Source organism: Aythya fuligula, chromosome 4 (genome assembly GCF_009819795.1).
Source record: "Aythya fuligula isolate bAytFul2 chromosome 4, bAytFul2.pri, whole genome shotgun sequence".
NCBI lineage: Eukaryota > Metazoa > Chordata > Aves > Anseriformes > Anatidae > Aythya > Aythya fuligula.
The window spans coordinates 70,727,450-70,754,471 of NC_045562.1; the positions used below are offsets into that span (position 1 = coordinate 70,727,450).

At 52.3% G+C, this 27,022-nt stretch overlaps 1 protein-coding gene across 1 annotated transcript; it reads left to right on the forward strand.

The window, feature by feature from the left end:
* Window positions 1-251: 251 nt before the first annotated feature.
* On the forward strand, window positions 252-20,905 carry ATOH8 (atonal bHLH transcription factor 8). The gene is made up of 3 exons (XM_032186737.1): window positions 252-749; window positions 11,642-11,833; window positions 19,367-20,905. The coding sequence occupies exons 1-3, from the start codon at window positions 309-311 to the stop codon at window positions 19,370-19,372; spliced, it is 639 nt and encodes a 212-aa protein (XP_032042628.1). The 5' UTR covers window positions 252-308; the 3' UTR covers window positions 19,373-20,905.
* The last annotated feature ends 6,117 nt before the right edge of the window (window positions 20,906-27,022 follow it).

Here is a 27,022-nt window from a genome sequence, read left to right on the forward strand (position 1 = left end):
GAGATTGGCAGCACAGCTGTTTTGGGAAGAGAAAAAAAAAAAAAAAAAAGCCAGCCTTCCTGTTTCTTTAAAGCCGCTCATCTGCGCCGCGGCGGCGGCGGCGGGCCGGCTGCCGGCGCTGCGAGAGGACAGCCAGCCAGCCGGACAGACAGACGGACAGAGCCGGGGCTCCCCTGCCCGCCGAGCCCGAGGGGGGAGCAGATGGGAGGCTGGAGGCACGGGGAGGCAGCGGCCCCGGGAGCGGAGCGGTGAGGCTCAACCTTGCGGCTCCCCCCGACCCCGACCTCCCCGAGCCGCCGCCGTGCGCCATGCGGAGCACCCCGCTGAGCGAAGGCGAGCCCTGGCCTCGCCTCTGCCCCTCGGAGCTGGGCTCCCTGAAGCGGCTGAGGCGCAAGCAGCCCAGCTGCAAAAGTTTCCGCGTCCAGCTTCAAGTGCTGAGCGGCAGGAGGCCGGGGCTCCGAGCCCCCCCGACGCCCCCCGACGCCCCGACGGCCGCTTGGGACCCGCGGGGCGCCGCGCTCCGAGCCGCAGCCTCCGCTCCGCCGCCGCCCCCCGCAGCCTCCGCCGCAGCCTCCCGGCCTCCGCCGCCGCCTCCCGCCGCTGCCTCCCCGCGGCCCCGAGCCTCCGAAGCAGCCGGAGTGTCGCCGGAGATCAAAGCCCTGCAGCAGACCCGGCGGCTGCTGGCCAACGCCCGGGAGAGGACCCGGGTGCACACCATCAGCGCCGCCTTCGAGGCGCTGAGGAAGCAGGTACCTGCCGGCCGGCTTGCCCATCTGTCTGTCTGTCTGTCTGTCCCCGTCGCTGCTGTCCGTCCTGTCGTCCCCAGCCGCTTTCCAGCCCGCTTCGGGGCGCCGCAACCCCCCGGGGAGGGAGGTGGGATGCGGGGGAGAGGCTGGTGTGGGGTGCAGGGGGGGCAGGGAATGCGTGGAAGCCCCAACCTTACTTATATCTATGCTAACAATATGGATAAATAAGGGGTTTTTATTTTGCTTGTGTTCAGAAACTTTGGGACCTTTTCCCCAGAGGCAGGACGGAACAGTGGGAAATGAAATAAACCCCCCCAAAAAACCCTCTCTGAGCAAACAGTGAGGGTGAAGGGAGGCGTGTGCCCAAACTGCGGGTCGGGGTGATGCTCCTGCCCTAGGAGCACGTGGACTCACTAGGTCCCCTATTAGGGTGGGTGGGCTGCCCCCACGTTGATTTTTGCACAGGGTGGCTCGCCCCTAAGGCCCCGTGGGGTTCCCACAGCCACCCCTGAAGCTTTCAGTGTGACAGCTGAGTTAGGCTGGGCTCCCTTCCAGGCTAGTTTCCCGTGATCTTTACTATAGCGCCTGCTTGAAGTGTGTACAGTGCCGGGCTTTCTCCTCGAGAGGTCTTGAAAAACCCTCGTGGGCTCCCGTGAATGAATAATAGGGGCGTTCTCGCTGGCAGGGTGGAGCTTCCGAAAGGTAAACAGTGTTTTGGACAAAATCCCTCCATCCCCATCACCTCCCTGGCACGTGGAAGGCGATGGGGGATCTGGGGAAGGAAGCAAAGCCGTGCCCCGGCGTCAAGGTTCCTGTGCCTTCCCCTTGGGGATAAATCAGTGCCCGACCCCACTAGGGCCCTATAAACCTCTCTGTGGGCAGGCACCCTGCAGCAGCTCGCTGCTGGCCGAGGATCTGCTGTCAGGCTGCAAACCCAGCCGTGCCGGCTGTGCCGCCAGCTGCCAGCAGGACTGATCCAGGTGCTCGGGAAGGAGGAGATGTGCAGGGCGTGGAGGGCTGCAGATGCATCTCGGGGAGATGCTGAGCATCAGATATCCCAGGCTGGTCCAGTGGGGGCAGCTCTGCAGGCGGGGGGCTCACAGACCCCCACGGGCAGGTTTATGGCTACCGTCTTCCAGCTTTGACCCTATTCCCAGAGTCTGCTCGCTTTAGGGCTCAGCCCTGCTTGTTCCCATCTCCTTTTCTCTCCGGGATGCCTCCAGCCCATCCCAGTGACCGCTGGGTGGCTGCACCCTGAGGATTAATCCTGCCCCAGCACCCAGCTCTGCAAGCTTTGCAGCTCCCACCTGGCAGGCAGCGCAGGCTGGGGCCATGTGTCAGGACGAGCATCTGAATCAGAGCAGTTTTAATCACCACGTGGCGCTGGGATCTGACAGCTTCTGCTGTAATCGCAGCACTCCAGGACGTGCTGGGTGCTGTTGCCTCCGGCGCTCAGAGACTGCCCCTTGTAAATGCAGGCTCCAGGCTGGATGGATTTCGTTTTTGTAAGCCGCTTCCCTCTCTCGGTTGTTTGGCGACTGCGTGAAACGCGCTTGGAAGTGTCAGTCTAATTCTCCATGGACAGCCATCTACACCACCAAAACCGCAAGGGGAAGTAGCACTGATTTCCCAAATCACTGGCAATCTTGTTCTAGGCTGAGCCTCAAGCGCAAGTCAGGCAAGCAACAAATTAAAGCCGCGCTCTTTTGGGAAATGGGCAACTCTTGAAAAGCCTCAGATTCCTGGCCTTGGCCCTGTCTCCATAAATCATTTCAGCCCTGGACTCAGCTGGGAGCCCAAAGAGCCCGGAGAACAAGTTGCTGTCCTCTCTTCCCATGAAAGCCGGTCTCCAGGGGTCGGCACCGGAGCACAGTGGCAGGGCTGTGCTCGCCCTGCGGAGAGAAAGCGATCATTCTCCAGGAAACCTCTGCTGCGAGGCTTTCTGAGCGGTTTGCTGAGGGGTGGGCTGGCCGTCCTGGCCGGGAGGGTGACATTTGGATTCATTTCTGGACGGGCTGCCAGCAGCGGCGTGCTTGGTGCCGTGCGTGACATCAGGTGACAGGCAGCAGCCTCGCACGCCCGCGTGGTGCTGGCTTGTCACTCAAACCATCCGCGCCCGCAGCGAGGTTTTGGGGAGCGGGTCAGAGCCGGGGACGTTGCTTTCTGCCACCTCTCAGCCAGCGGGGCTGTGAAGTGAGAGCACAGCAAGGGTCATTTTGGGAGATGAACGCCCAAGGGGGGCTTTTCTTGCTGTCTTTTCACACCCCCAGGTGTGCAAAAAGCCTTCAGCCCTGCGCAGGATGAAATCCCCACATGCTGTCAACCAGCAAGGCTGCACGCAGAGCTCGCTTTGCTTCTCCTTCTTCAATTCTTCCTCCGTCCCTTCCTTGTCAGCACGGATCAGGCTCTTAAGCAGCTGGGAGCCTTTTCCTGAGGCTCTGAAACCGATACGTCCCTGCAGAGCGCCGAGGAGCGCAGCGGCTGCGTGCGGCCAGCCCCATGCCCCTTCCCAGGACAGGGATTGGGGTGTGGGATCCCGCAGCACCCAGAACCCCCAGGGACCTCGTCCCCTTCCCCACCCTGCTGCAAAAGGTGAAACCCAAATCAGGATCGGGCCCACTATGGGCAAGCTGCAGGGTGTCTGACCATGCCAGGCGAGGAGGAGGAGGAGGAGGAAGGGCAAGGCATCATCACAGCACAATGCCCTCTCCTCCCGACCCCAAAACGAGTGGCTGGCATGCAGCGTGCCGGGCAGACAGGCGGCAGCAGCATCCCCGTGTGCTGCAGCTGTGTACATATGGCACACGTGTCTCGGCTCGCCTGGGCTGGCTCCCCAGATGGCAGGAGGCTTCTTGTTGTTGTCCTCGTTTATGGTGGAGGGGGAGCCGACCGCAGTCGTTTCACACAAGGAGGGACTGATCCAGCTGTGCTGCTGAGCCCGTAGCTGTCCCCGGCTCGCCTCAGAGGTAGGAGATGAGATGGATGCGTGGCTGCCGGCTCCAGAAGGCAGAGCCTGCTGTTGGGACACATGTGCCATGGCCACTGTCCTCACATCTTTGTGTCACGGCCACCAGGAACCAGGATCTCTCACCATAAGGGTCACGATGCAGGACCAAAGTGCTCCTGAGATGCAGCCCCTTCTCAGTCCTCGCACTGGTGACCTTCAGATCTCAGCCTGGAGATGGTTTTGCTCCCTGAATCCCCCAGGTGTCATTTCTCAAGGTCTTCTGCTGGTGGAAGGCTCAAGGCTGACAACGTGCTTCCCTACGGAAAACACCACCTCGCTGTGTGCCTGCTCCAAAACACCTCAAAAAGAGTGGAGACGCCTCTCCGAGCATCCCTCCTGGGTGCTGCCCCTACTCCTCCGTTCACCTCCTTGGATATCCATGCAGGCACTGCCCTGCAGGCTCCTGCACCGTGTCCTGGACGTCTCCCCACCACCAGAACCCTTCCCCCAGCACCTCGCACACGCCAGGGTCGCGCTCGCGCTTCTCAGCTGTGCCGACAGACCCTAAGGTGGCAGCAAACTCTCCCTTGGTGGATGGAGACAACCGCAGCAGCCTCTCCGATCTGCTCGCTTGCACATCTGGTTCCTCTCCGGAGCACTGCTGTCCAGCTCCTCCTCAAGAAAGAGCCGGGGTCTGCGCCGGGAGCAAATGTGTCCGCAGACATTTATTTTCCCTTGAAGTGCATCGGCGTTTTCCTAAATCTTTTCACCACTGCATTACCAGGGCTCTCTCCGCTTTAGCAGCTGACAGGCTCGCTCTCTGCACTCCTGTGGGCTCTGGGGATATTTTTGAGTTTTATGGGGCTTTTTAGCTGCTGGAGCTGAGTTTTTCCCCGAGTAGCATCCTTTCACTTGGAGCTGCTGGCATGCATGTGACTGCTGCGGCTTGTAGTTAAATCGGGGCAGAAAAGACCCCGCTAGCTCCCACCAGGAGCCTGGAGGGACATCAGGAGCAGCAGCCCCAAGGCTATGGGGTGGTGCTGGTGCAAGCCATCTGCAGGGGGTTGCAGGAGCACGCTGGGCACTAAATGCAGGCAGGACCTGTGGCTTGAGCAGCGCCTTCACCACAAGCCCACGGAGCCTGAGACTGTTTTGGGGATGCATCATCATGTACTCACCGCTCCCCCCGTGATCCCTCGTGCCTTGCCATCGTTAACCGGGGTGGCTCGGTGACTGGAGCCAGCCCAGAGGGATGCTGCTGTTATTTAGAGCGTGGTCGGGGCAGAGTGGGCAGGCACTGGGGTTTAACAGCCACAACAGATGACAAAATACTGGCCTGGAGCAATGCACGGAGAGAGAAAAAAAGGGAGAGCCCAGACAAAAGGACAAAACTCCTGAAAACAATGCCTGCATGTCACCAAGGAGGAGGCCTGTTTGCTCCCTTTGCTGATTTTATCCTCTGATACAAACCCCGTTGCTGTCGAGTGGTATTTGCTCTGCCTGCCGCCGCCACCCCGCGTTAACCTCTGTGTTTTCTTACGGCTCCCACTGAAATCGGAGGAAGGAGCCTGCTTTCCTCCAGCGGGCTTCGCGTCCAGCCCCTGCTCCCGGCCTTCAGCCACTCTCAAATTACTCTCCAGGCTGCAGGCCCGGTGGTGGGGAGGTGGGATGCTACCCTGCAGCACATCCCCCGGGGTCTTTGTCCCTGCCCTGCATCTCCTTGGCCCCATACCTCTGGTTTCACAACGTGATGTGTCCCACATCAGTCCCAGTTTGCTCTGCTGGGGACAAGGGAGCAAGAAAACCCCAGCTCTGGCTGGTGGCCGCAGCTTTGGTGGAGCTTGGTCTCCTCTTCCCCAGCAGAATTTGGCCCATTCAGAGGCAGAGGTGACAGCCACCCTGCTAAAATGTCACCTGATGAGGTTTTCCCCATTTGGGGTGGCCCCTTCTGGAGGAGATTTGCTGTGCCCCATAGCCCCAAGCTCTCTCCTGTGATACCTTTCTGGGTAGTTATTATTTTGGGAGGTGGTTCAGAGCGCCTCCAGTAAGGTGAGGCTTTGCTGCAGTGTGATATTATTCATGTGTGACGCTGAGGGTTTGTGCTGCCTGCTCCAAGGATGTGCAGGAAGCTCTCAGGGTGTAAAACATCCTGGGACGGTGCCGGAGGACCATCCAAGCCAGAGCGGAGCCAGGCCCAGGGCAGCGTTAACCAGACTGCTGTTTGGAAGGGATCCCTGGGGTGAACTCACCCAGCACCACACCTAGGTTTTGTTTGGAGGAAGGCAATTCATTCGCTCCAAGGAGTGAACTCATGTTCCTGCAATGCGAGCGCCGGGGGAGCCAGGGGCTGGGAGCGAACCAGGAGCGCGGTTATTTCACCGCCCGGACCCACCCGAGAGGAGCAGGCGCCTGGGTCGGGGCCGGTGCTGCCGCCCGAGCGATGCTGCTTTTGTTCTTGCTGACGTTTTTCAGCTTGCTTTGGCCGCCGGGTGCTTTGCTGGTGGCAGAGAGACAAAGCCTCCCACACCAACGGCACAAAATAGCTGCCCGTCACTGGCCGAAATAAGGAGCTGCGGAGCACCCGACGCCGCGACGCCCACGGGACTTGGGGCTTGGGACCTCATCCAAGGCCGCTCCCCTGCAGGCTGTGCCATTTACCCACAGAGCTCGCAGGATCAGGCCTGCTGGGTGCAAAGCTCTGCTTTGAAGGGGCCCTGAAGGTCCTGCTCGGTGCAGCAGATATCCGTGGCAGCTTCTTCCGTGGGCAGGAGGAGCGGTGTTTGGGGAAGACCCTGTCCAGGAGCTGTACATCACAAGAGGTGTACGATGAGCCCATGGGATCATGATTCATCCTCTGAGGCATTGCTTATAGGCTCTCATGGGTCCTGGCTTTGGGCACTTCACAGGCTTTGTTTCATGGGCTGCTTCCCTGGTGTGGTGACTGTGACCACCAAATCCACCCAAGGAGAGCCCGCTGTGCCGGGGGGGGACCAGCACGAGCACCCACATGCGTTCACCCCCAACCCACACAGAGAGAAAAATACCTGCTCCAAACCTACTCCAGGAAGTAACATGACTTGAAACCAAGCGGTGATGCTCTGCACAAAGCCTTCAGCCTTTAATTGAGGCTGTAAATCTCTCCTCCTCCTCCCAGTAGCTCCGCAGACGCCAGCCCTGCAGAGGTGACAGAGGCAGAAGAAACTTCCGCAGTCCCAACCTGCCACATGTCCCTGAGGTGCCTTCACCCCAGCAAACATCCAGCTCATCCCAGGGTGGAAGGAGCAATGTGAGGACACCAGGACTATGAAGCACCGGACATTTATGTGAACCTTCTGGAAATATTTTTGGCACACGGCGCCACACAGACAATGAGGCAGTGAAGTTGCGCTGCGTGCTCCGAAAGGATGGGAGGAAGAGGCAGCCAAATTCTCTCCCTGGCGGGGGGGGGCTGACATGTTTTAACTCCCAGCATAAAGACAAAACAGATGAATTAGAGGGCAGGTAGATTCAGCAGCTTACGGCGTGCTGCGGAGGAGCCGGCTGTCAGGAGGGCTTAGCTCATGGCGTGCTGCAGGCGTTCGTCTGCCTCCCCGTCCCCCCTGCTGCAGCCCAGGGGCCGAATTCCCCCGGAATTCCCAACCTCATCCCTCCGGCTCCTCTCCTGTGCCCTGGGTGGGAATCGACTCTGTCTCGTGTCTCTGGTGGACGACAGTGAAGTGCCTGGCAGATGGCCCGTGGACTTCAAAGGGAGCATCTCTGGGCTTCCAAGGGCACCGCCTCTGATCGCAGACGTCAAGGATGGAAGAGACCTGTTAGGTCACATCCCGTCCCATCTTCCTGCCAAAAAAAAAAGAGCTCTTCTGCTTGGGAATCTGTCTCAAGAGCACACATCTTGTCTTGCTTTAGCCTGATAAAGCTGATAAGGCCCCTGAGGCTGCAGAGCCCCACTGCCGTGACCAGCGGGCATCTTCTGGTCCCTCCTGGTCTCCCAAAGCCGAGGAAGGTGCCAGCATCCCTTCCTTGGTAGCAGACAGCCGCATTCCTTCGGATCAGTGTGAAATTTCAGTTGCAGCCCCTTCCTAATTCCTTTTAATCATTGCAAATATTGCGGGCAGGACGGTGAGCTGCGCTGCTGAAAATCTATGAGGTCAAATTAGGGAAACGATTTAATTAACAGCAGGGGAACCCGAGCTCTCCCCTGCTTCCGCCTGGCTCCGAGCAAACCCTTTCAGCTCCCATCTTCACAGCTCTCCCTGTCGGGCTCTGACGTGATGAGCAGGGGAGGAAGGCAGGAGGGAAGGGCTCGTCAGTCCCCAGGAGCGTGGCAGACACCTGCCCGTGATGAAGACCCCCATAGCTCAGGTCCCTTGGGAGCTGGGAGGGTGGTACCTGCGTGTCCATGCTGACCTCAGGCATTTTTTTTCCCATTTCAAATACACTCAGTCTGTTTTGGGTTGAATTATGAAGATTTCTTGGCATCCAGGTGTGTCACCGACACCCTTCGCTCAACCCGAGCAGAGCTGTCCCCTCCTTGCTGCTGTCTCTGTGCTATTGAAAGGCCCAAACCAAAGTTTGCTTTCTTCACCCCCCCCCTCCCATACAAACACACACACACTCGGGGAAGCTTAGGATCTGGATCTGAACTAAGTGGCTCATTCCTCTCTCAATTTCCCATGTTTAATTCAAAAGGAAGCATTCAAATGGCAGGAGCCGAGCCAAGACAGGGAGGGTTCCTACAAAACAGTTATTCTAACACCGTTACCATGGCAAAAAAAACTCTTATCTCCTAATGTTCGTGCCCTGCACCCATCGCTGTGGTATCTGAGGTGAAACTCTTCCCGTGCACGCACGGGGCAGCTCCAGTTTGGACTTTGCTGCAGCGTGTGGGAAACGGGGTTGTGTAATCCCAGCCGAGGGCTTGGTCAACTCTGTTAACACTGAGGTCTTTTCTTGGAATCTGCAGCAAGCATGCCCCACAAAGCAGTTTGGTTTTGATTTTGTTTCTTCTTTAAATAATAATAATTAAAAAAGGGCAGCACAAAGGAAAAGAGAGCAAAACAGATGAGGGGAATAGGCGCTCGCCTGGCTTCTCGTGTTGTAACTGGACAGCGTCTGTGCATCAGCCTCAAGGACTTCGTGGTCTCTTTTCCTTCCACTTGATTTAACTTCCTCCTTGCTCTAATTCTGAAATTATTCCCACATTTCACTGAATCTTTCCATTTTAGTTTCCGCCTTGCTTTGGTCTTCCCCGCTGCCGTTTGATCTGGGATCTCCACTGCTCTTGCTACATCAGTGTCGAAAGAGGCTCGGGTGTTTCTGCTGCCCGAAGCAGTGCTTTCAAAATAACCCTCAGCTTATTGCATCTGGGGCCAGGTATGGCCATCTGAAGGCAGATGAGATGTTCCTCTCGGTGTTAGTGTGAGCAGCAGAGGTTTCTGCTCCATGCAAATGCCACTTGAGGCCACAGCAGTGGTGGCACTGGGTATTCCCTGAGGATAAATAGGTTCCTGACCTCCTCAGGGGTATCAGTAGGAGATTATACGTACAGAAAAAGACCCTTTGAAGCTTGTTGGCTTGTTTCTGGAGAGCTCAGCTACCGCTGGGCACCTCAGCTGTATCACAAATGGCCCACGGGGTCAGTGGCATTCTTCCATTAAAATCCTCGTGCTCATGGATAAGGGTGACCCAGCTGGTATGTAGCTGTTTGGATTTCCGTAAGCGTTATGACAGAGCTCCTCCCTTCAAGTGGTTGGAGAAATTAAGCAGCTCGGACTCTCCCGTGGATGATCGGGAATTGGTGGAAGAGCAGGGAACATTGGTAGGGAAATAGGGCTGTCAAGGGTGGGTGAAACAGATCCTGGCTTGGCACTTAGTGAGGCTGGAGACCCCAGAGTTCCCCCTGCTTGAAGCTGTGTCTATGTGTCAGTGTGTTTAAGTGAGCAGAGAGATGGGATATTTGCTGGCAATGCTCAGCAAAGGTATCGATGTTTGTTGGGGGCAGCAAGGATGAGAAGAGCTACAGAAGGACTGTATGACTCTGAGTGACCAGGCAACACGTGACAGGTGAAGTGGTGTAGATCTAAAATGATGAGCAAAGGAAAAAACATACCAGATTTCCATGTGAAATGATAGCCTCTGAGCAGATCAGGAGTGATCAGAAAAGGAGTAGAAAATAAAGCAGATAACATCAGCATCTGTTAGATAAACACGCAGAGCACCCACAACGTGAATACTGCGTGTGGTTCTGGTCCTCCCAGCTCCAAAAGGACACGACAGCACTAGGGCAGGTTCAGGGGAGAGCAACGAGAGTGCTCAGGGGTATGGGATGGCTTCCACACGACAGTCAGCTAAGGAGGTTAGGTCTTCTCCTTTGGAAAAGGGGCAAGAGAGATGATGGAGGACTGAAAACGTGAGTGTCACAGTGGGGATGAACCAGTTGTTCTCTCTTCTCGTACAAGAACTGGGGGAGCTGAGGTGAAGACAGTGGGAGCTGAGTTCAAACAAGCAAAAGGAGGGCTGTGTTATTAGGAAGGGGGAGGAAACTTTGCAAGAGGGTGTTGTGGGTGCTAAAAAGTGTCAGGGGTTCAACTTACTCGATCAAATTCATCAACTTTTGTGGGTTGCTAATACAGAGGAAGCTCATCTAGCTGGGTTCGTGGAGCCGGCATTGGTTGGAGCCTGGGAAATATTTGGGGAAATACTATGTTTGAGCTGTTCTGCCCTTCCCTTGGCATCTGTGTGTGGCTGCTGTGGGGTTAGTGGAGGGGCAGAGCCTGCCTTACCTTACCTGAAGTCAGGGACGTGGGTCCAGGGATGAGCCTGGCAGAGCAAAGAGAAGCTCAGGCGTGAGTGAGGCAGGAGGCATTAAAAACCTCCAGCCGTAAGCAGAGCGTGACACCCTAGAGGGATGAGGAGGATGGAAGCTGGAATGGAGGCAGATGGTGGAGGGACACCCGGCCATTCCGGTGATTGATGTCGTATGAAAACTTAGATTGACGGGCGCTCGGACAGCTCGGACGGCTAGGATGGATTTCAGATAAACGCCCGGCTCCAGTTTCCCGTAGGCAATAGACTCTTGTGCATTAAAGGCTGAATGACCTTTAGCAATTTTGCAAACTAGCGGAGGGGGCCCCAGGCCTATTTGAGCTCGGAAGATTTCTCTTAAAGCTGGACACGTCGAAGTTGCGTGCCTGAAATTGAGCGCACATGTAGCGCTCTGCTGGATCGTGATCTAAAGGCAATCAAACCTTCTGCAGCAGAAAACGTACACCGTGCATTTATTTAGACATATGCTGTTTAGTTTGAATCGTTTGAATGTTTCACATTACGCTAAAAATCTTCAAGGGTAAAGAGGTAACTTGCATCAGATATCGTGAGGGTCCTTCCAGAGGGGCAACGTGACGGGTGCTTCGGCAGATGCTCAGCGTGGGGCGGCAGGGGAGGAATTGCAGAGCAGATCTGGAAGCTGTAACCAGCGCTGTCTGAGCATGAAAGCACCAGGTCATGACACGTGTCCCTTATGCCACTATTGCTACCTTATTCCACCGGGCCCCGATGGCTTTGTAGACACTCAGTTACTCAGGGCGAGTAACGCGGTGCAAACAAGGGGCAGACACGGGGGTCTGAGGTTTCCAAAAAAAAACAGGGTCTGGCCTCTGAAAAGCCAGACGAGGGACAGGCAGGCGTCGTGGGCCGTATCCTGCCGTGGCGTGTTCAGCAGAACTGCCCCGCTGAAATCAAGAGGGATCGTGCTGCTCCGTTCCCGCGGAGATCAGCGGGGGAGTTCTTCTGCAAAACCTGTTGGGACCATATGGCTGCGTATCAGCAGAGCTCCTATTTGTGTTAAAAGCTGCAAAGAAAATAACCTACAGTTGTTTTGTCATGCTTCGAGCGAGGTATTTTGTTTATCTGGCCTAATTTTTTTTTCTTTCCCTGTTACCCTTTCTAGGTTCCCTGCTATTCTTATGGTCAAAAGTTGTCCAAACTGGCCATCTTGAGAATAGCCTGTAACTATATCCTTTCCCTGGCCAGACTAGCAGACCTGGATTACAGCGCTGACCACAGTAACATGAGCTTCTCTGAATGCGTGGAGCAGTGCACTAGGACCTTACAAGCAGAAGGAAGATCTAAAAAAAGGAAGGTATGTTACAGCCTCCCCCCGCCCCCCAAATAACGGTAAAAGTTACAAAAGAAGGGGAAAAAAAAAAAAAAAGAAATCCAAAGAGATTTCCTTCCTTTCTCAGCCTTTGAAATTTCCCCCGCTCTTTATTCCCCGTCTTTCTCCCACTTCTCAGCTCTCGCTTTTTCTCCTCTGTCTGATCTCGCAATAACTGCATTCTTCTCTAATCAAAAGCTTTGCTCTCCTCCCCGTGCTCCGCGCCGGGCTCTTCCTCTCGTTAGTCACCCGGCGCGTTTTAACGCGGGCATGATCCTATTAGCGTTGTCTTGTGGCGGTTATTTGTTAAAAGAAACCAGCCGCCAGCCGCCTGTTGGAGAGCACAAAACGCCATCGCCCGGCTGTGTTTTCTGTTTGGTTTAATCCAACACTTATCTCTGCGAAAATTGCCCGACAACAGCACCAAAAAAAAAAAAAAAAAAAAAAAGGAAAAAAAAAAAAAAGGAAAAAAGCAGCTAATGGAGACATTGGACGTATAAACACATTAGGAAGATGTACGACCTGAAGGACGTGTGGGTATCTTGAGGAAACAAGGCTAAATCTAATTACGCATCGCATTCCTTTAGGTTACTTAACACTGAACCAATTAGGTGAAATCATCATCAAGCTGGGGTAGGAGGAAGCGGAGCGCTCGGCCAGCTTTCCTCTTGGAAAGTGACATGGGTAAATTAAAGGAGTGATTGATGTCTTTGTTCGGGCTTTTATGACAAAAAGAGTTTTGTAAACTCGAATTGAACTTCCCCCTGCTTTCTGGGCTCACTTGTCATGCAGGATAATAAATCAGCGGGACTTTAATGGATGAATGGACAGCCAAGCTGGGGAGCAGGCTCCTTCCCGGTGTCGTTAAGGTCTGCCTCCGATTTGGGCAGGTTTCCTTGGTCTTCCTCTTCTTCAGCCCAACAGATCATCCTGCAGAAGCTCAGTTTATAAATAAACACAATAGCACACTCCCTGCCGCTTCCTCTGCCTGTCCCGGGCCATGTTTATGCCCCCAGAGCGGCAGTGCCAGGCGAGATGTGCACAGAAAGACGTGGTCCTCCTTGCTTGTGGCCAAGGAGGTGCAGGAGATGGGTCTGGGGATGGCCTGAAACTGGGGGGTCATTGTGGGGTCCCTGGTCTGAAATTGGGAGTCCATGGCACCACGGGCGGTGTTATCCCAGGGACCTGGTGCGGTGCCACCAACCCCAGGGCAGGAGGTGGGAGCTGGGATGTGGATCCCCACATGGGACATAGGAGAAGGAGGAGGATGAGCATCCTGTATGGCACTCGTAACGGTAGTAAACCCACTACAGGAAGATCTCAGGGGTGGTTTTCAGGCTTTCGGTGCCCGGTGGGCTGAGACTCATTGTCTTGGCTTATGCGAACCGACGCGAGCTTCAAGACGGAAAACTCCGAGCCAGATTTCAGACGGCTCCAAATCCCAGGGTGTTCACATCTGAGGGTTAGGGCTGGGCCCACCCTTAATTAAAAAAATAAATTAAGAATGAAAATCCTTCCATTTATGGCGTTTGCTCTCTACAGTTCTCTCCGAAGTGTGTGCGTGGAGAAAAGCCCTGAGCCTACCGAGAGCATATGAACAATGAAATTCTCACGGGGCACCGGCCGTGCTGCTTCCATGCAGGCCACCGCCAGCCCCAGAAACAGCGTCACCAGCAGGCAATCTGCATTTTCTTCTCATCCTTCAAGGATGTCCATCCTCACCCTTCTCCAAAGACCCTCTCCTAAAGGAAATCTGGGCTTTGGCCCCAAGGGAGGATCCCGGTCCTGACTCTGCCTTGCTTTTCTTTCTGGAAAGGGTCTTGCAAATGTATTTCTGACATATAGGAAAGTCTGAGCTGAGGATTGTCTGGGCAGCCCAAGAGCCTGTGGATTACCCTTGCTGATAGGAGTCATTTTATTTTAAACAGAATTTGCCCTGCTGAGGGCAAGAGCATGTTCAGTTGAAGGTGAAGCCAAAACCAGTAGGTATCATGGAGGAACCCCAAGCAGTCAGCAAGTCCCAGGAGAGAGAAAATGCAAAGCCAGGGTTGAGGGGACGCCCCTTAAGGTATCTCCCTTTCTACTTGGAGCCAAGCAATGGATGGCTTAGTGGGCACGAGGCTGGGAAAGGCTGATGTCAGGGCAGGGCTATAGATCTGGGATAACTGGGCAGCGAGGATCCGAGCTCTGGATGTCAGGTGGTGTGAAAGGATGTCTCTCCTGGGGGGTCTTGCGCGGGCGGCTGGATGAGGATACAATGGCTTGGCCCAAAATCACCACACACTCATTAATTTGGAAATCGGCACGTTTTTCTAAGCCCTTGTGTGGTTTTAATCAGGTCTCAGAAACCACTGCTCGCTGAGCAGTTCCTCTGAATTATCGACTTTGGGGCTTTTTTTGTTGTTGTTGTTTTTTCCCTTTTTGTTCTGCTTTAAAAATAAAATCCCAGCAAGCCCGAGCGCAGACCTCCGGTGCTTCAGCCGCGCTGCTCCGGTGGCAGCGCCCCGATCCTCTGTCCTCTCCCTCTTGTTGTATCTCTCCTTGCCTCTATCTCCCTCTCTTTCAGCTCCCCGGCAGATCACAGCGTGCTGGGCACCGTGAGCTTTTCACACAAAAAAGTAGCTGGTTGGAGTTTGTTTTGGCAGGCCGGGGCTCCAGATGTTGCATTTGCTGGATGGCGTGTCGCCTTGTGCTTTGTTTTTTGAGGCTGAATTATCTGCTATCCCTAACATTAGGTTGCTGTGCAGACTGAGCTGCTGTTGCAATAGGAAACTTAATGGATGTTTTTTTTCCCCCCCTCCTTCCACTCCGTTGTGTTAATTAGAAAAGTTGGCGTTAGCCTTTCCAACTATTTTGGCTAAGCAAAAACAAAAAAAATCCCCTTCCCAGTCCTAGCTGCCGGTATAGAGTGATTTAAGTCGTTGCAATTGAGACTTGACTGAGGGTGTTTGGTGATTGGAGATCTCATTTATAAGTGGCCAAGGGGGTAACTGAAGGCCTTCAAATGTCTTTTCCCTAAAAAAAATAAGCTGCATTGAATGGGGGAGGGGGCAGCGGGTTCTGAAGACATTCTTCATTTTTGGTTGGTTATAAAAGTGCTCTGGGCCAAGCCCTGGCCTTCACAGCACAGGCAGGAGTCCCATCACGATGGAGATTTAGGTTGTGGCACCCCCAGCAGAGCCCCAAGTCCTCCTGGGGCTGTGCTCGGGTCCTGTCCCCAGCATCACCCGAATTCGAGCGTGGATTTTGTGGGGCTTCTGCTATGGGACACTGTTCACAGCCCTGTCCCCCGGTGCCCCGCAGGATGGCTGCCTTAACTGGTCTGGTTAGGGTATTTAGGGATCAGGGGTGCAGAGCTGCACTCCCCAGCCCCACAGAGCTCCCTGCCCCATAGCTATGGGGCAGCCCCCACCTCCCCACCAAGCAGCACAACCACAGCCCTTGGGTCAACAAGGAGCAGCACCCGACCCCCAACAAACACCCTACGCAAAGCACCCCGTTCCCCACAACAGCCAGAAAACCCCTCCAAGTCAAAATTAAAAATTAAAATTAAAAAAAAAGCCTCATTTTCCCCCCTAAAAAACCTCCCCTCTTTGCTTTGCACCGGTCGCTCTGCTCGGCAGCAGCGGCGCGGCGTGCATGGGAGCCGAGCCGGAGCGGGGAGGGAGGGCTGGGTGGTTGGGTTGGGTGGTTGTGTGTGTGTTATTTTTTTTTTTTTTGGCTTCCACCCCCCCCCCCTCTTCTCCCCGGCTCTTCTGGCAGTCGCAGACTCCAGATGTTCGGAGCGCGAGCTGGGAAGTCCTGCTGGCGCCACTTGGGGCAGAGGGCAGGGGAAAGGCACGCGAGCTGGAACCCGGAGTACTCAGTCACTGCAGGACTTGGCGCATTCCCCAGCTCGCTGCTGGCACATTCCCCGGCTCTCTCCTGGCCATCTGTTCCAAAAAAACACTTTCAGAACCTCATCATCACTCAGGATACAACACTGCGAGCAGCTGTTAGCAAGGCAGAAGGTAAAAAAAAAAAAAAAAAAAAAAAAAAAACCATGCGAAAGGTCTCTTTGTGAGAGAGGAAACTGGGTTATGAATAACAGGCGAGCAGTTGGAGCTCAATAAAAGTTTTCGGCTGGAATTTAGTTTCTTGGGTTTTTGAGTCCCCGGGCCTGCGTGTGTGTGGATGCGCACAGACGCAAGGAATTAAAAATTAAAGATGCTATATATATGTGTGTATATATATATATATATATATATTCCCCGATAATTAAATGATATAGGAGCGTACACGGAATGAAAAGCCGCTCTATTTGTTGCAGTCTGTTGCACCGAAATTGCTCACGTTATGTATGTAATTATTGCATTATAGGAAATAGTTATTGTGGTGTTCTGCCATGCCTTGATGCCGCCTCATTGCTACTTTGCTCAGAGCAGATTTCCCACTGTAGGTAACGCTTGTTCCCACTGAAATAAACGTCGGGAGCAGCGCTTTCTGCGGGTGCAGCTACTTGCCAAAGCGAGCAAGTCAGGGGCTGAGGCTGTAAAAGAGAAATGGTAACGGCAGGCTTCATTCGTATGGCACCAAAACCACTTGCTTGGAGCATATTTTTTCTATAACTCTGCATCAGGATTTGGGATTTATTTATGCAGAGCCCCGAGATAAAGCCACAGCTCCCAGCCATGCTCTGCACGGCCGGTCCCGGCTGTTGGTGCTCGTTGTTATTGATCAGCTGATATTGATTATTGCAGCGTGATCGATAAACCCTTGGTGTGGTCCTGTGTGCCGGGGGGGCTGGTGATGAGGTCCATAGCTCCCTTTCTCTGCAGTTTGACTCAGCCGAGGTTCCTCTTTAAAAATAGCTCCCTTTCCCCGCTCACACTTGCAGGCGCAGGCAGGCAGGCAGCCAGCCTGCTTCCCCGGGGAGGAGTTGGACCACAGGAGAGCAGCGACCCTCCCCGTCCGTCTGTCTGTCTGTCTGCCTGCAGGACAGCAGGAGGGTCCCTGAGGAGAGCTGGATCCCCCACGAGTTATCCCTGCCCCATGCTCGTTGCTCCTGCTTTGAGATGTCCCAAAGAGCAAATGTGGCCAGGGCAGAGGTGGGAGGCTGAGGGCTTCCCGCAGACCAAGCAAATTAACGGGGCTGCGAGGTTTTCCTTGCCAAAGGGGTGTGATGTGGGACCCCACTGCCGCACAACAGCACCAAATCCTTTGCTCCGAGGGGCATCCGAGCAGCTCCAGCGCCTGCTTCCCGTGGTGGGCTCCATGCTGTGTTACCCAGGGTATAGGGCGAGATCTGCCCCGCAGCTATCAGGTAACAGCAGCAAAAGGAAAATGTGACTCGAGGAGCCAGGAGAAGCCCGGGAACAAAGGCTGACTCAATTCCAGCAGTGCTTTGATTTATAGAGATTGAAATGCTCCGGGATGCTGCGAACTCACCAAGGTCATTGGGCCAGTTGTCAAATTCAAGAGCCAGGGGAGTTCTGATTATTAGTTTAAAGCAGACCCCGTTGAATAAATCTGTCTTTGGAGCTCCTGGCTGAACTGGGAGAGGGTGGGGGAGAGGCAAGGCGCCCCTTCCCACCCAGCACACCCCACCATGAACCCCTGGGGACTGATGGCACTGCTGAGCTCCTCCAGCATGTCGCAGAGGGCTCCATCCCTCCATCCTCCATCCCATGTCCCTCATGCCGAGGCTGCGGCACCTCAACCTGCCTTCGGTCACCCCCTCTTTCTCTTCATCTTTCCCAGCTGCAGTATCAGGCAGGATTTATTCAGCATTTTAAAGAGCCCCCAAGGCACCAGAGAGGGAACCGGAGTCCCTCTGACTCCGGTGGCTTTGGATGAGGGCACGAGGCTGCTCCTGCGGGGTAATTCCTTCCTGCGGTGGGAAGGGGTTTGCTCGCCAGGATTGCTGTCCCAGACAGCGACGGGGGATGTGTCTCTCTGCTGGCTTTTACTGTTAAAGAGAGTGTTTGTCGCTTCCCTCCTTTTTCTTCTTTTTCTTTCCATGTGTGATGAATTAACCAGCATTTCTTTTGCAGCTCATTAATATACATTATTTATTGTTTGAAACTCATTTTAGGCATTTCCTAACAAACATTTGCAATACACAAGGCTGTTTATTATTCTCACACCTAACCTTCATTTACCCAAAATCCCAAGTCCCAGTTAATTGGGGCAGTTCTTCCTCCTGCTCAGGGCAGCGCTAGGTAGTGTGTTAGTAAGCAGAGACACCAAATCATTGATGATAATTGCAGTAATGAGCTGAGTTTCTGTATTTGGTGTGTGCCAATTCGCAGGGTGAGCTCATGTTCCCCAGGGTCTGCACTTGGCAGAAGCGGGTGGCGGGGGGGGCCTTGTGTCCCCCATTCCCCTAACCCAGTGTGGATGCTCACCTGGGATGGGTCATCTCACAAGCGGCAACCCTAATTGTAGTATTAATAAAATAAAACATTGATGTCTTAATAAAACGTTCGTAGATCATAGCACCATCTGGGTTGGAAAAGACCTTCAAGATCTCCAACTCCAACCATCAAGCTGACCTACCGAGTCCCACTACTTTCTACCTTAATGTTACAAAATCCAGTAATGGAAAAGGAGAACGAGTACAGCAACAAGCCAGCTTGAGAAAAAAAAAAATGCTTTTGAGGCCAGTTTTAAGGAGTTTGACCTTTTTAGATGGTCAGCAAGATGACTAGTCTGTCCGGAGAATTGATGACCGTGTCCAAAGGACCGTCAGGGATGCACTGCACCCCAAAAGGCTCTTAAATCCACTGGTGAAAAGCAAGAAATTGTGGTTGGGCTCAGAAAACACGATCTGATTTCCAGTTTCTAAATTCCTCAGTTACTTAAAGGAGGATTTAGGAGCCCACGTGATGAAGGCAGTTTGGCCAACTGTGATGTGACCTCAGGAAAGAGCAGGCCCAGAGGATTTTACTGTGTTTTGAAGTATGCTAACGATTGTTTGTGGGATATTCGCAGGGCTTATTTTAATGTCAGAGGGGGTTTAGATGAGGTTTTCCCTGTCCAGAGCTGCTGCGCATTGGAGCTGTGCATTTTCTGGTGGCAGCTGCGAACCTGGCCGTAGCTGTCAGTACTGCATGCAGTTACCCAAACACACCTGCCTCGGCCTCTCCTACAGGCTGAGACGTGGGGATGAATCCAATAACCAAAATACCACCATAAACCCCACCTCCTGCCTGAATCCAGGCTGCCCAGCTCGCTTGCTTTCCCTTTGTAGTGCAGAGATTGACTTCTGAAACTGAAAATGGACCCAGAGGTCTTTTCCAAAGCAGGCGTTGGCCATCGTTTCTCGTTCCTTGTCCTCTCTTTCTCCCAGTCCCTCTGCTCTATGAACTCTGGCTGAGGTCGTGACACCTACACGGTGATGCTCTACAAGCCAAACTCTTAAAAGCTTGCACTGTGGGTCAGTGAGTCCCAAGGAAACCCCAGCGTGCGTCACCCAGGGTCGTTCGTGCGAGGACGGCACATGTTCGCTGTTCTGACGATGCCTCTTTCTCTTTCCAGGAGTAATAACCAGGAAGGGAGGGTTCGGAGGAGCTTCCAGCCAGAGTTACATCTGTTCTTGGCAAAGGTTGCATGATCCAGATGAAGACTGCAAGCAGCTTTTTTGCAGAAACCCCTTTTCGAGATGACGATTGGCCAAGGAACTTTCTTCATCTCTGGAACAGAAAGGAAACAAAAAGGACGACGATGCTTCTTATTGTTTTTAAGCCAGCCACCTTTTAGTACGTGCAATTTATTTAGCACTTTTCCCTTTGCTTAACTGGGAAATGTTCCCCTCTCAGCTCATGTGTACAGTCGTTTTTTGTTGTTGTTGTTGCTGTTGTGCCAAAGATTTGATGGAGCTTCTACACTGTGTCTTATTTTTGCCTTAACGCTAAATCCTCGAGCCAAAGAGAAGTCAGAGGCGCCACTCAGATCGTGGCGAGTGGGCCGGCCAGCTCTCGGGGAATTTTCGGAAATTTTGGGATCCTTCTGCGAGTTCCCTCTTAGTCCTCCCGTCCTGTAGCCCTGCAGCCAGCCTTCAGTGTGGGAGCGAGCTGGGACACAGCGCGTGGGGCTTCAGCCCCCAAGTTGTCGCCTTCCTCGGAGCTGCTCCGTGCTTCTGCCTCTTTGGTGATTGCCCGACCTTCCGCGGGGCAGCAATACCGACACGCAGTGAGAGCTGAAGCAGGATCTGTGGTGGTGTTTTTCTAATAAAGAAATAAAATGGAAATAAGTAGAAGCTAAGTGCCACGTAAAGCAATAAAGGAAAATCAGAGGGAAGTTCAGCTAGGCAGAGCGAAACGCAGCGAGGCGGTTCAGCAGGCGTTTCGGTTTCGTGAAGGCATTTTTTTTCCGTGGGGTTTTCGAGCGGTCAGAAACCCGTGTAATGCAAAGGCATTTGAATCCTATACTGTACCTTTCACTTCAAATTGAAGTAAAAAGAAAGAAAAAAAAATGGAGAAACATTTGCTTGGAGTAAGCAGACTTTATAGGTAAACGCAGTTCGTGTGCAGGACATCTGCTAATGATGGGGGACAGAGCTCTGTGTTCAAGTACAATAAGTTGGGTTTCCAAACCCAGGAGATGAACGCATTTTGTTTCCAGTAAAGGGAAAGGTTTTGTTAGCGAGGCTGGGTTCAAAGCCCAGTTACAGCAGCGTAAATCAAGCACCAGGGGGTCTGAAGCTGGCCCGGAGCTGGGAGGGCACCGCTGAGCATCCTCAGGTGAGCTCCTGCTTCGCTCCTCGGCAAGGCTGGATTTGAGCTCCTCGGAGGCTGCCCGCTGATTTCCCTGTACAAGCAGATGCCCTGAGCAATGTGCAGGGGAATGTCGAGTGTGCCAAAAACCTGAGCTTGCTTGAGCAGCATCTGGAGGCCTGGGAGGGGGACCACGGTGACCCCCTGCTCCCTACCACATCCCCTGCCCAAGGCGGGGAGGAGAGAGGTCCCACTGAGGATGCTCGAGATACCCAGGGCACGCTGGGGATGGCTGTGTCCAGATCCCCAGGTTTTCATATTCCTGCTCACCACCCCCTGCCCTCACCGCTGTTCATTATTAGCAGCCCAATAAAATACATTTTTAGATTGACGTTTGTATTTCTTTCTTAAGCGTGGTTTTTGACCCTTTCTTCTACTGTATACATTAAATACGTCTTTTTAACTTCTAATTGGGAGAGGGGCTGAGTGCACGGACTCGTGCATGGCCACAGGAGCATGGAAAACACTGTGGGGGTGTTCAACCAACAAGGTGCTGGGTTGAAGGTGCATTTACTTTCAAGGGTCATGTTCCTCATGGCACACACAGGTTATGCTGCAGTTAGGGGCTACGGAAACACTGCGGGCATTTCCCTCTTCAACTAGCATCAAATATGCATTAAATTTCTGTAAATGTGAGAAATACTATGTTTTGATCCTGAGCTCTGCGGTGGCTCTCAGTTTAGGAGAGTTAATGATTATCAGCACAGCAAGGTCTGCAGGGAGAGCCGGTGATACAATACCACTGATCTTTATTTGCCTTTTTTCCCACTTTTTAATCGCTGCTGATAGATAAGAAATTTGCTGCAAATGCGTAAGCCACAAGCCAGGCAGCACCGTCAGGCTGTGATTGGGGCTCTAGGTCACGCAATATCGTTTGTCCCTCTGATGAGGGAAACATTAACCCTTCAGATCAAGTTGCTCATTTGCACGTTCCCAATTTCACTTCCCTTAATCGTGCCCTGCTATTCACACCCTATCCATTTCCCTCCAGTAAATGCAGGAAGAAAGTCTCTAGAAGTTAAAAAAAAATGAATGATTTTGCTTGATTTAAGTGAGCAAGGCTCTGCCAGAGGAGACGAGGTATTTTCTGGCTGGGCTTTGGAGCCCCACTGGGAGGTGAGATAAAGCCAGGGGGCTGGCAATGATCCCCCATAACACTGCCCTGTGTGTCCCAGCCCAGCACAACTCCACCAACTGGCTCCGAAACCAAGAAGAGTAAATTTTTACCAAAGAATAACAAATATGTTGGTGTTTTCCTTGAAAACCACGGCGGAGATGACACTCTGTTGTCCTGGCTGGGGTCAGCCGAGGTAGGGAGCTGACCTTGCCTCACTCCTGCCCAGCAAACACGGCAGGTGATCGCTCTCCTCATCCAATAACGTGGTGACGATGTTTGTTAGCATGCTGGAAAAGCAAAACCCTCCGTGTTGTCACCCTCCTGACAAACAAGCAACAGCCTTGGCTCCTAGCCTGGGATGCACGGGAGAAGCTGGTGGGTCACCTCTGCCGATGTCCTGTGACGTCCAGACCAACTGGGACCCACCATGGGACAGAGGGGTGATGTGTCCCCGAGCAAAGGGGACCCTGAACAAAAGGTGGGGGCTTTCTGGTTAAAAAATTCATGTTTCTGCTCCCTAGGACTGCTGAGGTGTGGACAGGATAGACGGGACCAGATCCTGCTCTCAAGGCGTGAACCCTGCCTGCAGCAGTTCCCCATAGGCCAGTGGGATGTTTATTTTATTTTATTTTCAGATGCTGAATGCTGTATTAAAGCAGAACTCATGCACCAAGCCAATAACACCACCCAGACACAGAGCACGGCACCTCGTTGCTGCTCACACCACACCTGCTGCCTGGGCTGGCAGCTGCAGCGGGTGAAGGGCAGTGGCTTTTCCCCTCGTTTCTGACCTAAAGATTTGCTCAGAAGTTCGATGGCGAAGGAGATTCCAAGGGTGAGGACAAGGTGAGGGCCATCTTATGAACATAACACCACCACCAGACCTATACTAGACTCATTCAGGGTATTGCAGACTGTTCACAGCAGCAGCCACCATCGGTGTGCCCCATAAAACCAGCTTATTCTTTCATTCAAGGGTTTTCTGTTACAGGTGGTGGGAGTATGTTGACATCAAGCCAGCAGAACAGCCATGCAGCAGCTCTGACCACCAACACAGCCACGGTGCTGTTGTCCCCACATGATTCGGAGCCAAAACCAGACCAAGCCCCAGCAAAAACTGAGGTGAGATGGGCTCAGATTGTCTACATCTACCCAGGATAGGAGCCCTGGCTTCCATGCTTGCACTTTACCCACCATGAAGTGGCTCCTGCTCTGCTGCGTGCCTCCACTGAGCCTAGGGGCATAATTTTGGCCTTATCTTAGAGCAAACTCCTGCTGGCCCATTTTACTAGATGTTTCCCTTCAACCCCACTTTCAATAGAGCATTTATTCACAATGCTGGCATCAACATAGGTATTATCAGTGTAAACCCATGATAAAGCCCAGTACTAATTCATTGAAGAACCTCTTTTTTTCTTTTTCTTTTTTTTTTTTTTCAAGTTTTTTTCCCCTATGTTTTGGGTTTCGGCTTTGTTTTGTTTTTCACATACATGTCATGCTGCTGCTCCTCCCTAGTGCACATGCACTCTCACGGGCAGAAGGTTTTCCCATCCTTGTAACACATATCCCTGCCCTGAAGTGCTTCCAGCCCCAGCCTGGAGCAGGGACAAGCACAGTCCACTCCTGCCAGGTGTGTGGGAACACAACCAACACAACCACACTGCACCCCACCAGACCCAATGAGCCCCAGCCAGGCGCCTGCTCTACCACCCATGAACAGGTTGACCTCTCAGTATCCCCAAGGCTGAGAAAAAAAATGTTTTGGCAGGCTGGAGCTGGTCCTTGTGGCTCCAGATCATCATCACTGCTCTAGCTGGGGTATTTCCATGCAGAAATAGGATGGCAGACAGACGACATGGAGACCTCTGCCCAAGCCAAGCTGTCGAAATGCAAGCCAGGTCCTGTCGATAACTATGGAGTGGTGCCTGAATTAATATTCCCTGCTTTTCAGCAGAGCTTTTCCTTAATGCTTTCTAACACCTACAGCTGGCTCCCAACCACCTGCCCCTGAGCTTGCCTCAGGGCAGACTCCAGCCCATGGGTTTTTCTCCTCGTATCATTCCTCCGAGGTGCTATGGAGAGGTGAACAAAATTCCCGTTGACTTGGGTGATGTGGAAAAAGGGGACTTGGCATTGCGAATCCAGGGTCGTGCCATCAGAGGTGCTGATGGGCTGTTGCAGACAGAGCCCAGAGAGCAGGTTAACCCGTCAGTGAAGGAAAGATTTCAGCCTAAACCATGCAGAAGGTATAAATAGCCAGATGCTGAAACAGAAGTCATCACCTGAACTTTTTGAAATACTGGCATGGGAAGAAAAAAAAAAAAAAAAGAAAGAAAAAAAAGAAAAAGACGTCTCCATGGCACCTGCCCTCCACCTTGCTGCCCTCCAGGCTGAAATGATGCACCCTGGGCTGCCAGGATGTCCATGCCTAAATCAACCTCATAACCAGCCCAAATCCCCTGTAAAGGAGCATGCATCAACCCAAATCACCCGTAAAGCCGTACCCGCAGGTTTACAGCTGGCCGGGTACCCCGTCGGTGCCATTAACTCACGCCACACTGCTGCTGCCTGATGGATGCCAGCACTAACACCTCTCCCCCACAGGCTACCCACATTTGCCAGGGATCAGCAGTTGCCTTTCGGGGAAGGTTTAAAGTGCCTCAAAGCACCTTTATTACAAATTGGGCCAAGCCCAGCTCTTCCAAACTGGAAGGTGGGATGCACGATCTGTATATCTCCCCTCAGTGACCTGATGGCCCAATTCTGCTCGATGCTGCTTTTGTAGGATGCTACTTGATGATGCTTTTGTGGGATTTACTCCCCTCGTCTACACCCTGGATGGCCATCTACACCTCCTGGAGGACAAAACCTTCGGATGCAATGTTTCACAGGTTCCAAGGCATTTCACTGGGAGTTTCCCTGCCCCTGCCCTGCTCTGTGTCACGGTGGCACCGGTTACCCTGCAGCTGTAAGATGTGTATGGCAATTATTAGTAATTGTATTCACTTGCTCCATATAAAAATATCAGCACAGATGCATGAATGATTTGTGTAATGATATATTTGCTGTTATTAGGACCTAATATGTTATGCCTGTAATTACATACTGTGCCCCATATAATAGGCCTGGAATTGCTGTGTAAATTTTGGGTAATTATAGAAAACTATGCTACAAACAGGTCCCCCTAGACCAAGTTGAGCATTCACTACCAGGAAATAACCATTATTAAGGGCTCTGCAATAGACAAACCGATAGACCGAAAGCCAAAAGCTGTCTGAATATATAGCAGCAGTGATTGGGAAAAGAAAGAGCATGTGAGTATATTGGTGCAGGGGAACAAGAGAAGGATCAGCCCAGGTAGTGTTAGCCCTGGGGAATGTCTCTCCTAGCTCCGTTTTAGGTGGTGTTCTGGCAGAAATCCGAGGGATCCCTGGTGTAAGGCTGCGTTTTGCTTCAGCTCCAAGTTGCACAAGCTCGCTCAGATGCAACTGCTCCAAGTGATGTGGAAGCAGTGCTCGTCATTAGAAAAAAAAAATAAAAAAAGAAAGAAAAAAAAAAAGCAAGTTATAACACTGCATCTAGATTAAAAGTCTGCCAGAGGTCATTACAGCTTACTGCATAGTCAGGCTTTTCTAAATCGGCTGGAAACATTGACATTGATTAAAATTTATCCTCTCCTTCCCAGATGCAAGAGCTCTTCCAGATTTCAACACACTTCTTTTTTTGCAAAGCTGATCCTTCCCCCTCCTCACTGCAGTATCTGCACATCTTCTGTTGAAAATCAATCGCAATAGCGGGGTCCCTCATGGGCTTCTTGTAGTCATGAGCCTTTCTCCCAAGAATGGGCTGGGGTGGGAAGAAATGAGATCAGCCATCTTTATGGCTGAGTGAACAGTTACAGGCTTTGAGGGCTTTCTCATGGTCGTGAGCCTCAGAACAACTTCAGATTATTTTAATTTCACTGCAGCCTTCCAGCTTCATCATCTACACTGCCAACTTCTATTAAGGTTCCATTAAAAGCCAATGAAACACAGGGCTTTTTACAATACCCTTGACAGAACAATTTCCCTTTCTGGATACAGTAAAAAATTTCAGCCAGAAATACATCTTTTTGGTAAAGAGAGAGACAATTTCAAGCCGATCAAAATATTTCATAAAATATTGTCAGACTGTCTGAGCCAGAAAAAACAACCTGGAAAAGGCTAATTTTCAAAGTAAAACATCAATTTTCCTTTACGCCTATCATAATTACATTTGTTTCCACTTGCTTATGAAAAGCCCTAGATATCAGACAATATTTCACTCTGTACCCAGCAAAGTGTTTTGTTCAGATCAAAATATTTTCTACGGCACTTCATTACGGATAGATGCTTGGTAATTGAATTTTCTTGTTATTAGTTGTACCTTTTGCTTCAAGGATCCTAACAGCTCTTTGCTTTAAGTTTAACTAAACTTAGCAACAGAGAGAAGGACAAAGCCTGCCCTCAGATATAATCAGCTGAATTCGAGCAAATCATGATTAAAACAAAATGTGTAGTAAAAGGTGAGGGCTGGGGGGAAGGATAAAATTTAACCCCAAGTTACACATAGCATAAGCTTGCCCAATACACTGTTGAAAAGTTTTAACCCACAATATGCCAATAACTAAAATCTGTGGCTTTTCACGTCAGTGTTGAAATACCAAGTCTAATTTGGGAACACCCATGCACGTGCTTGGGCCTCCTGAGGTTTATGGGACTTCTTGTAGCATCGAGCACAGGGAACCTCTTTGGTGACCAGTGACCCAGTATCAGGGATGGGTTTTGTGCAGTGAAGGATTGTGTGGCTTCAAATGTTGGGAAATAGTGGTGAAATTAAGTTCCTGCCCCTGCTAACAGGCCTCCTTCCTCAAATTTGGCACTTTGCTCTAAAAGAGATGACCAGGGCTGGCCCCCACCCCATGTACATAAGTGTACATAAAATGTGGGCTTTTGCAATGAAAATGAAGATGTCATTGCTCTATCCATTTTGATGGGTTATAATCATATTCAACTCATAAATTACTCCACGGATCACTCTGTTGGGCTGCCATGGGAGGGAAAGCAAGGGAAATTTGGGGGAAGAAGAAGCCCAAGAAGGCCAAAAACAAGACAAGCTGGCAAGACCCAAGGACTGGCTTGAGTCCCTGGTTGAAGAACTGGCAGGGAACCAGCTGGACCACGGGAACCAGGGCACATGTGGGGAGAGCTGTGATGGAGCGAGATCCCCACCTCAATGCTAGAACGTGTGTTGGAGCAACCAGACGGCTGGCACAAAGCACTG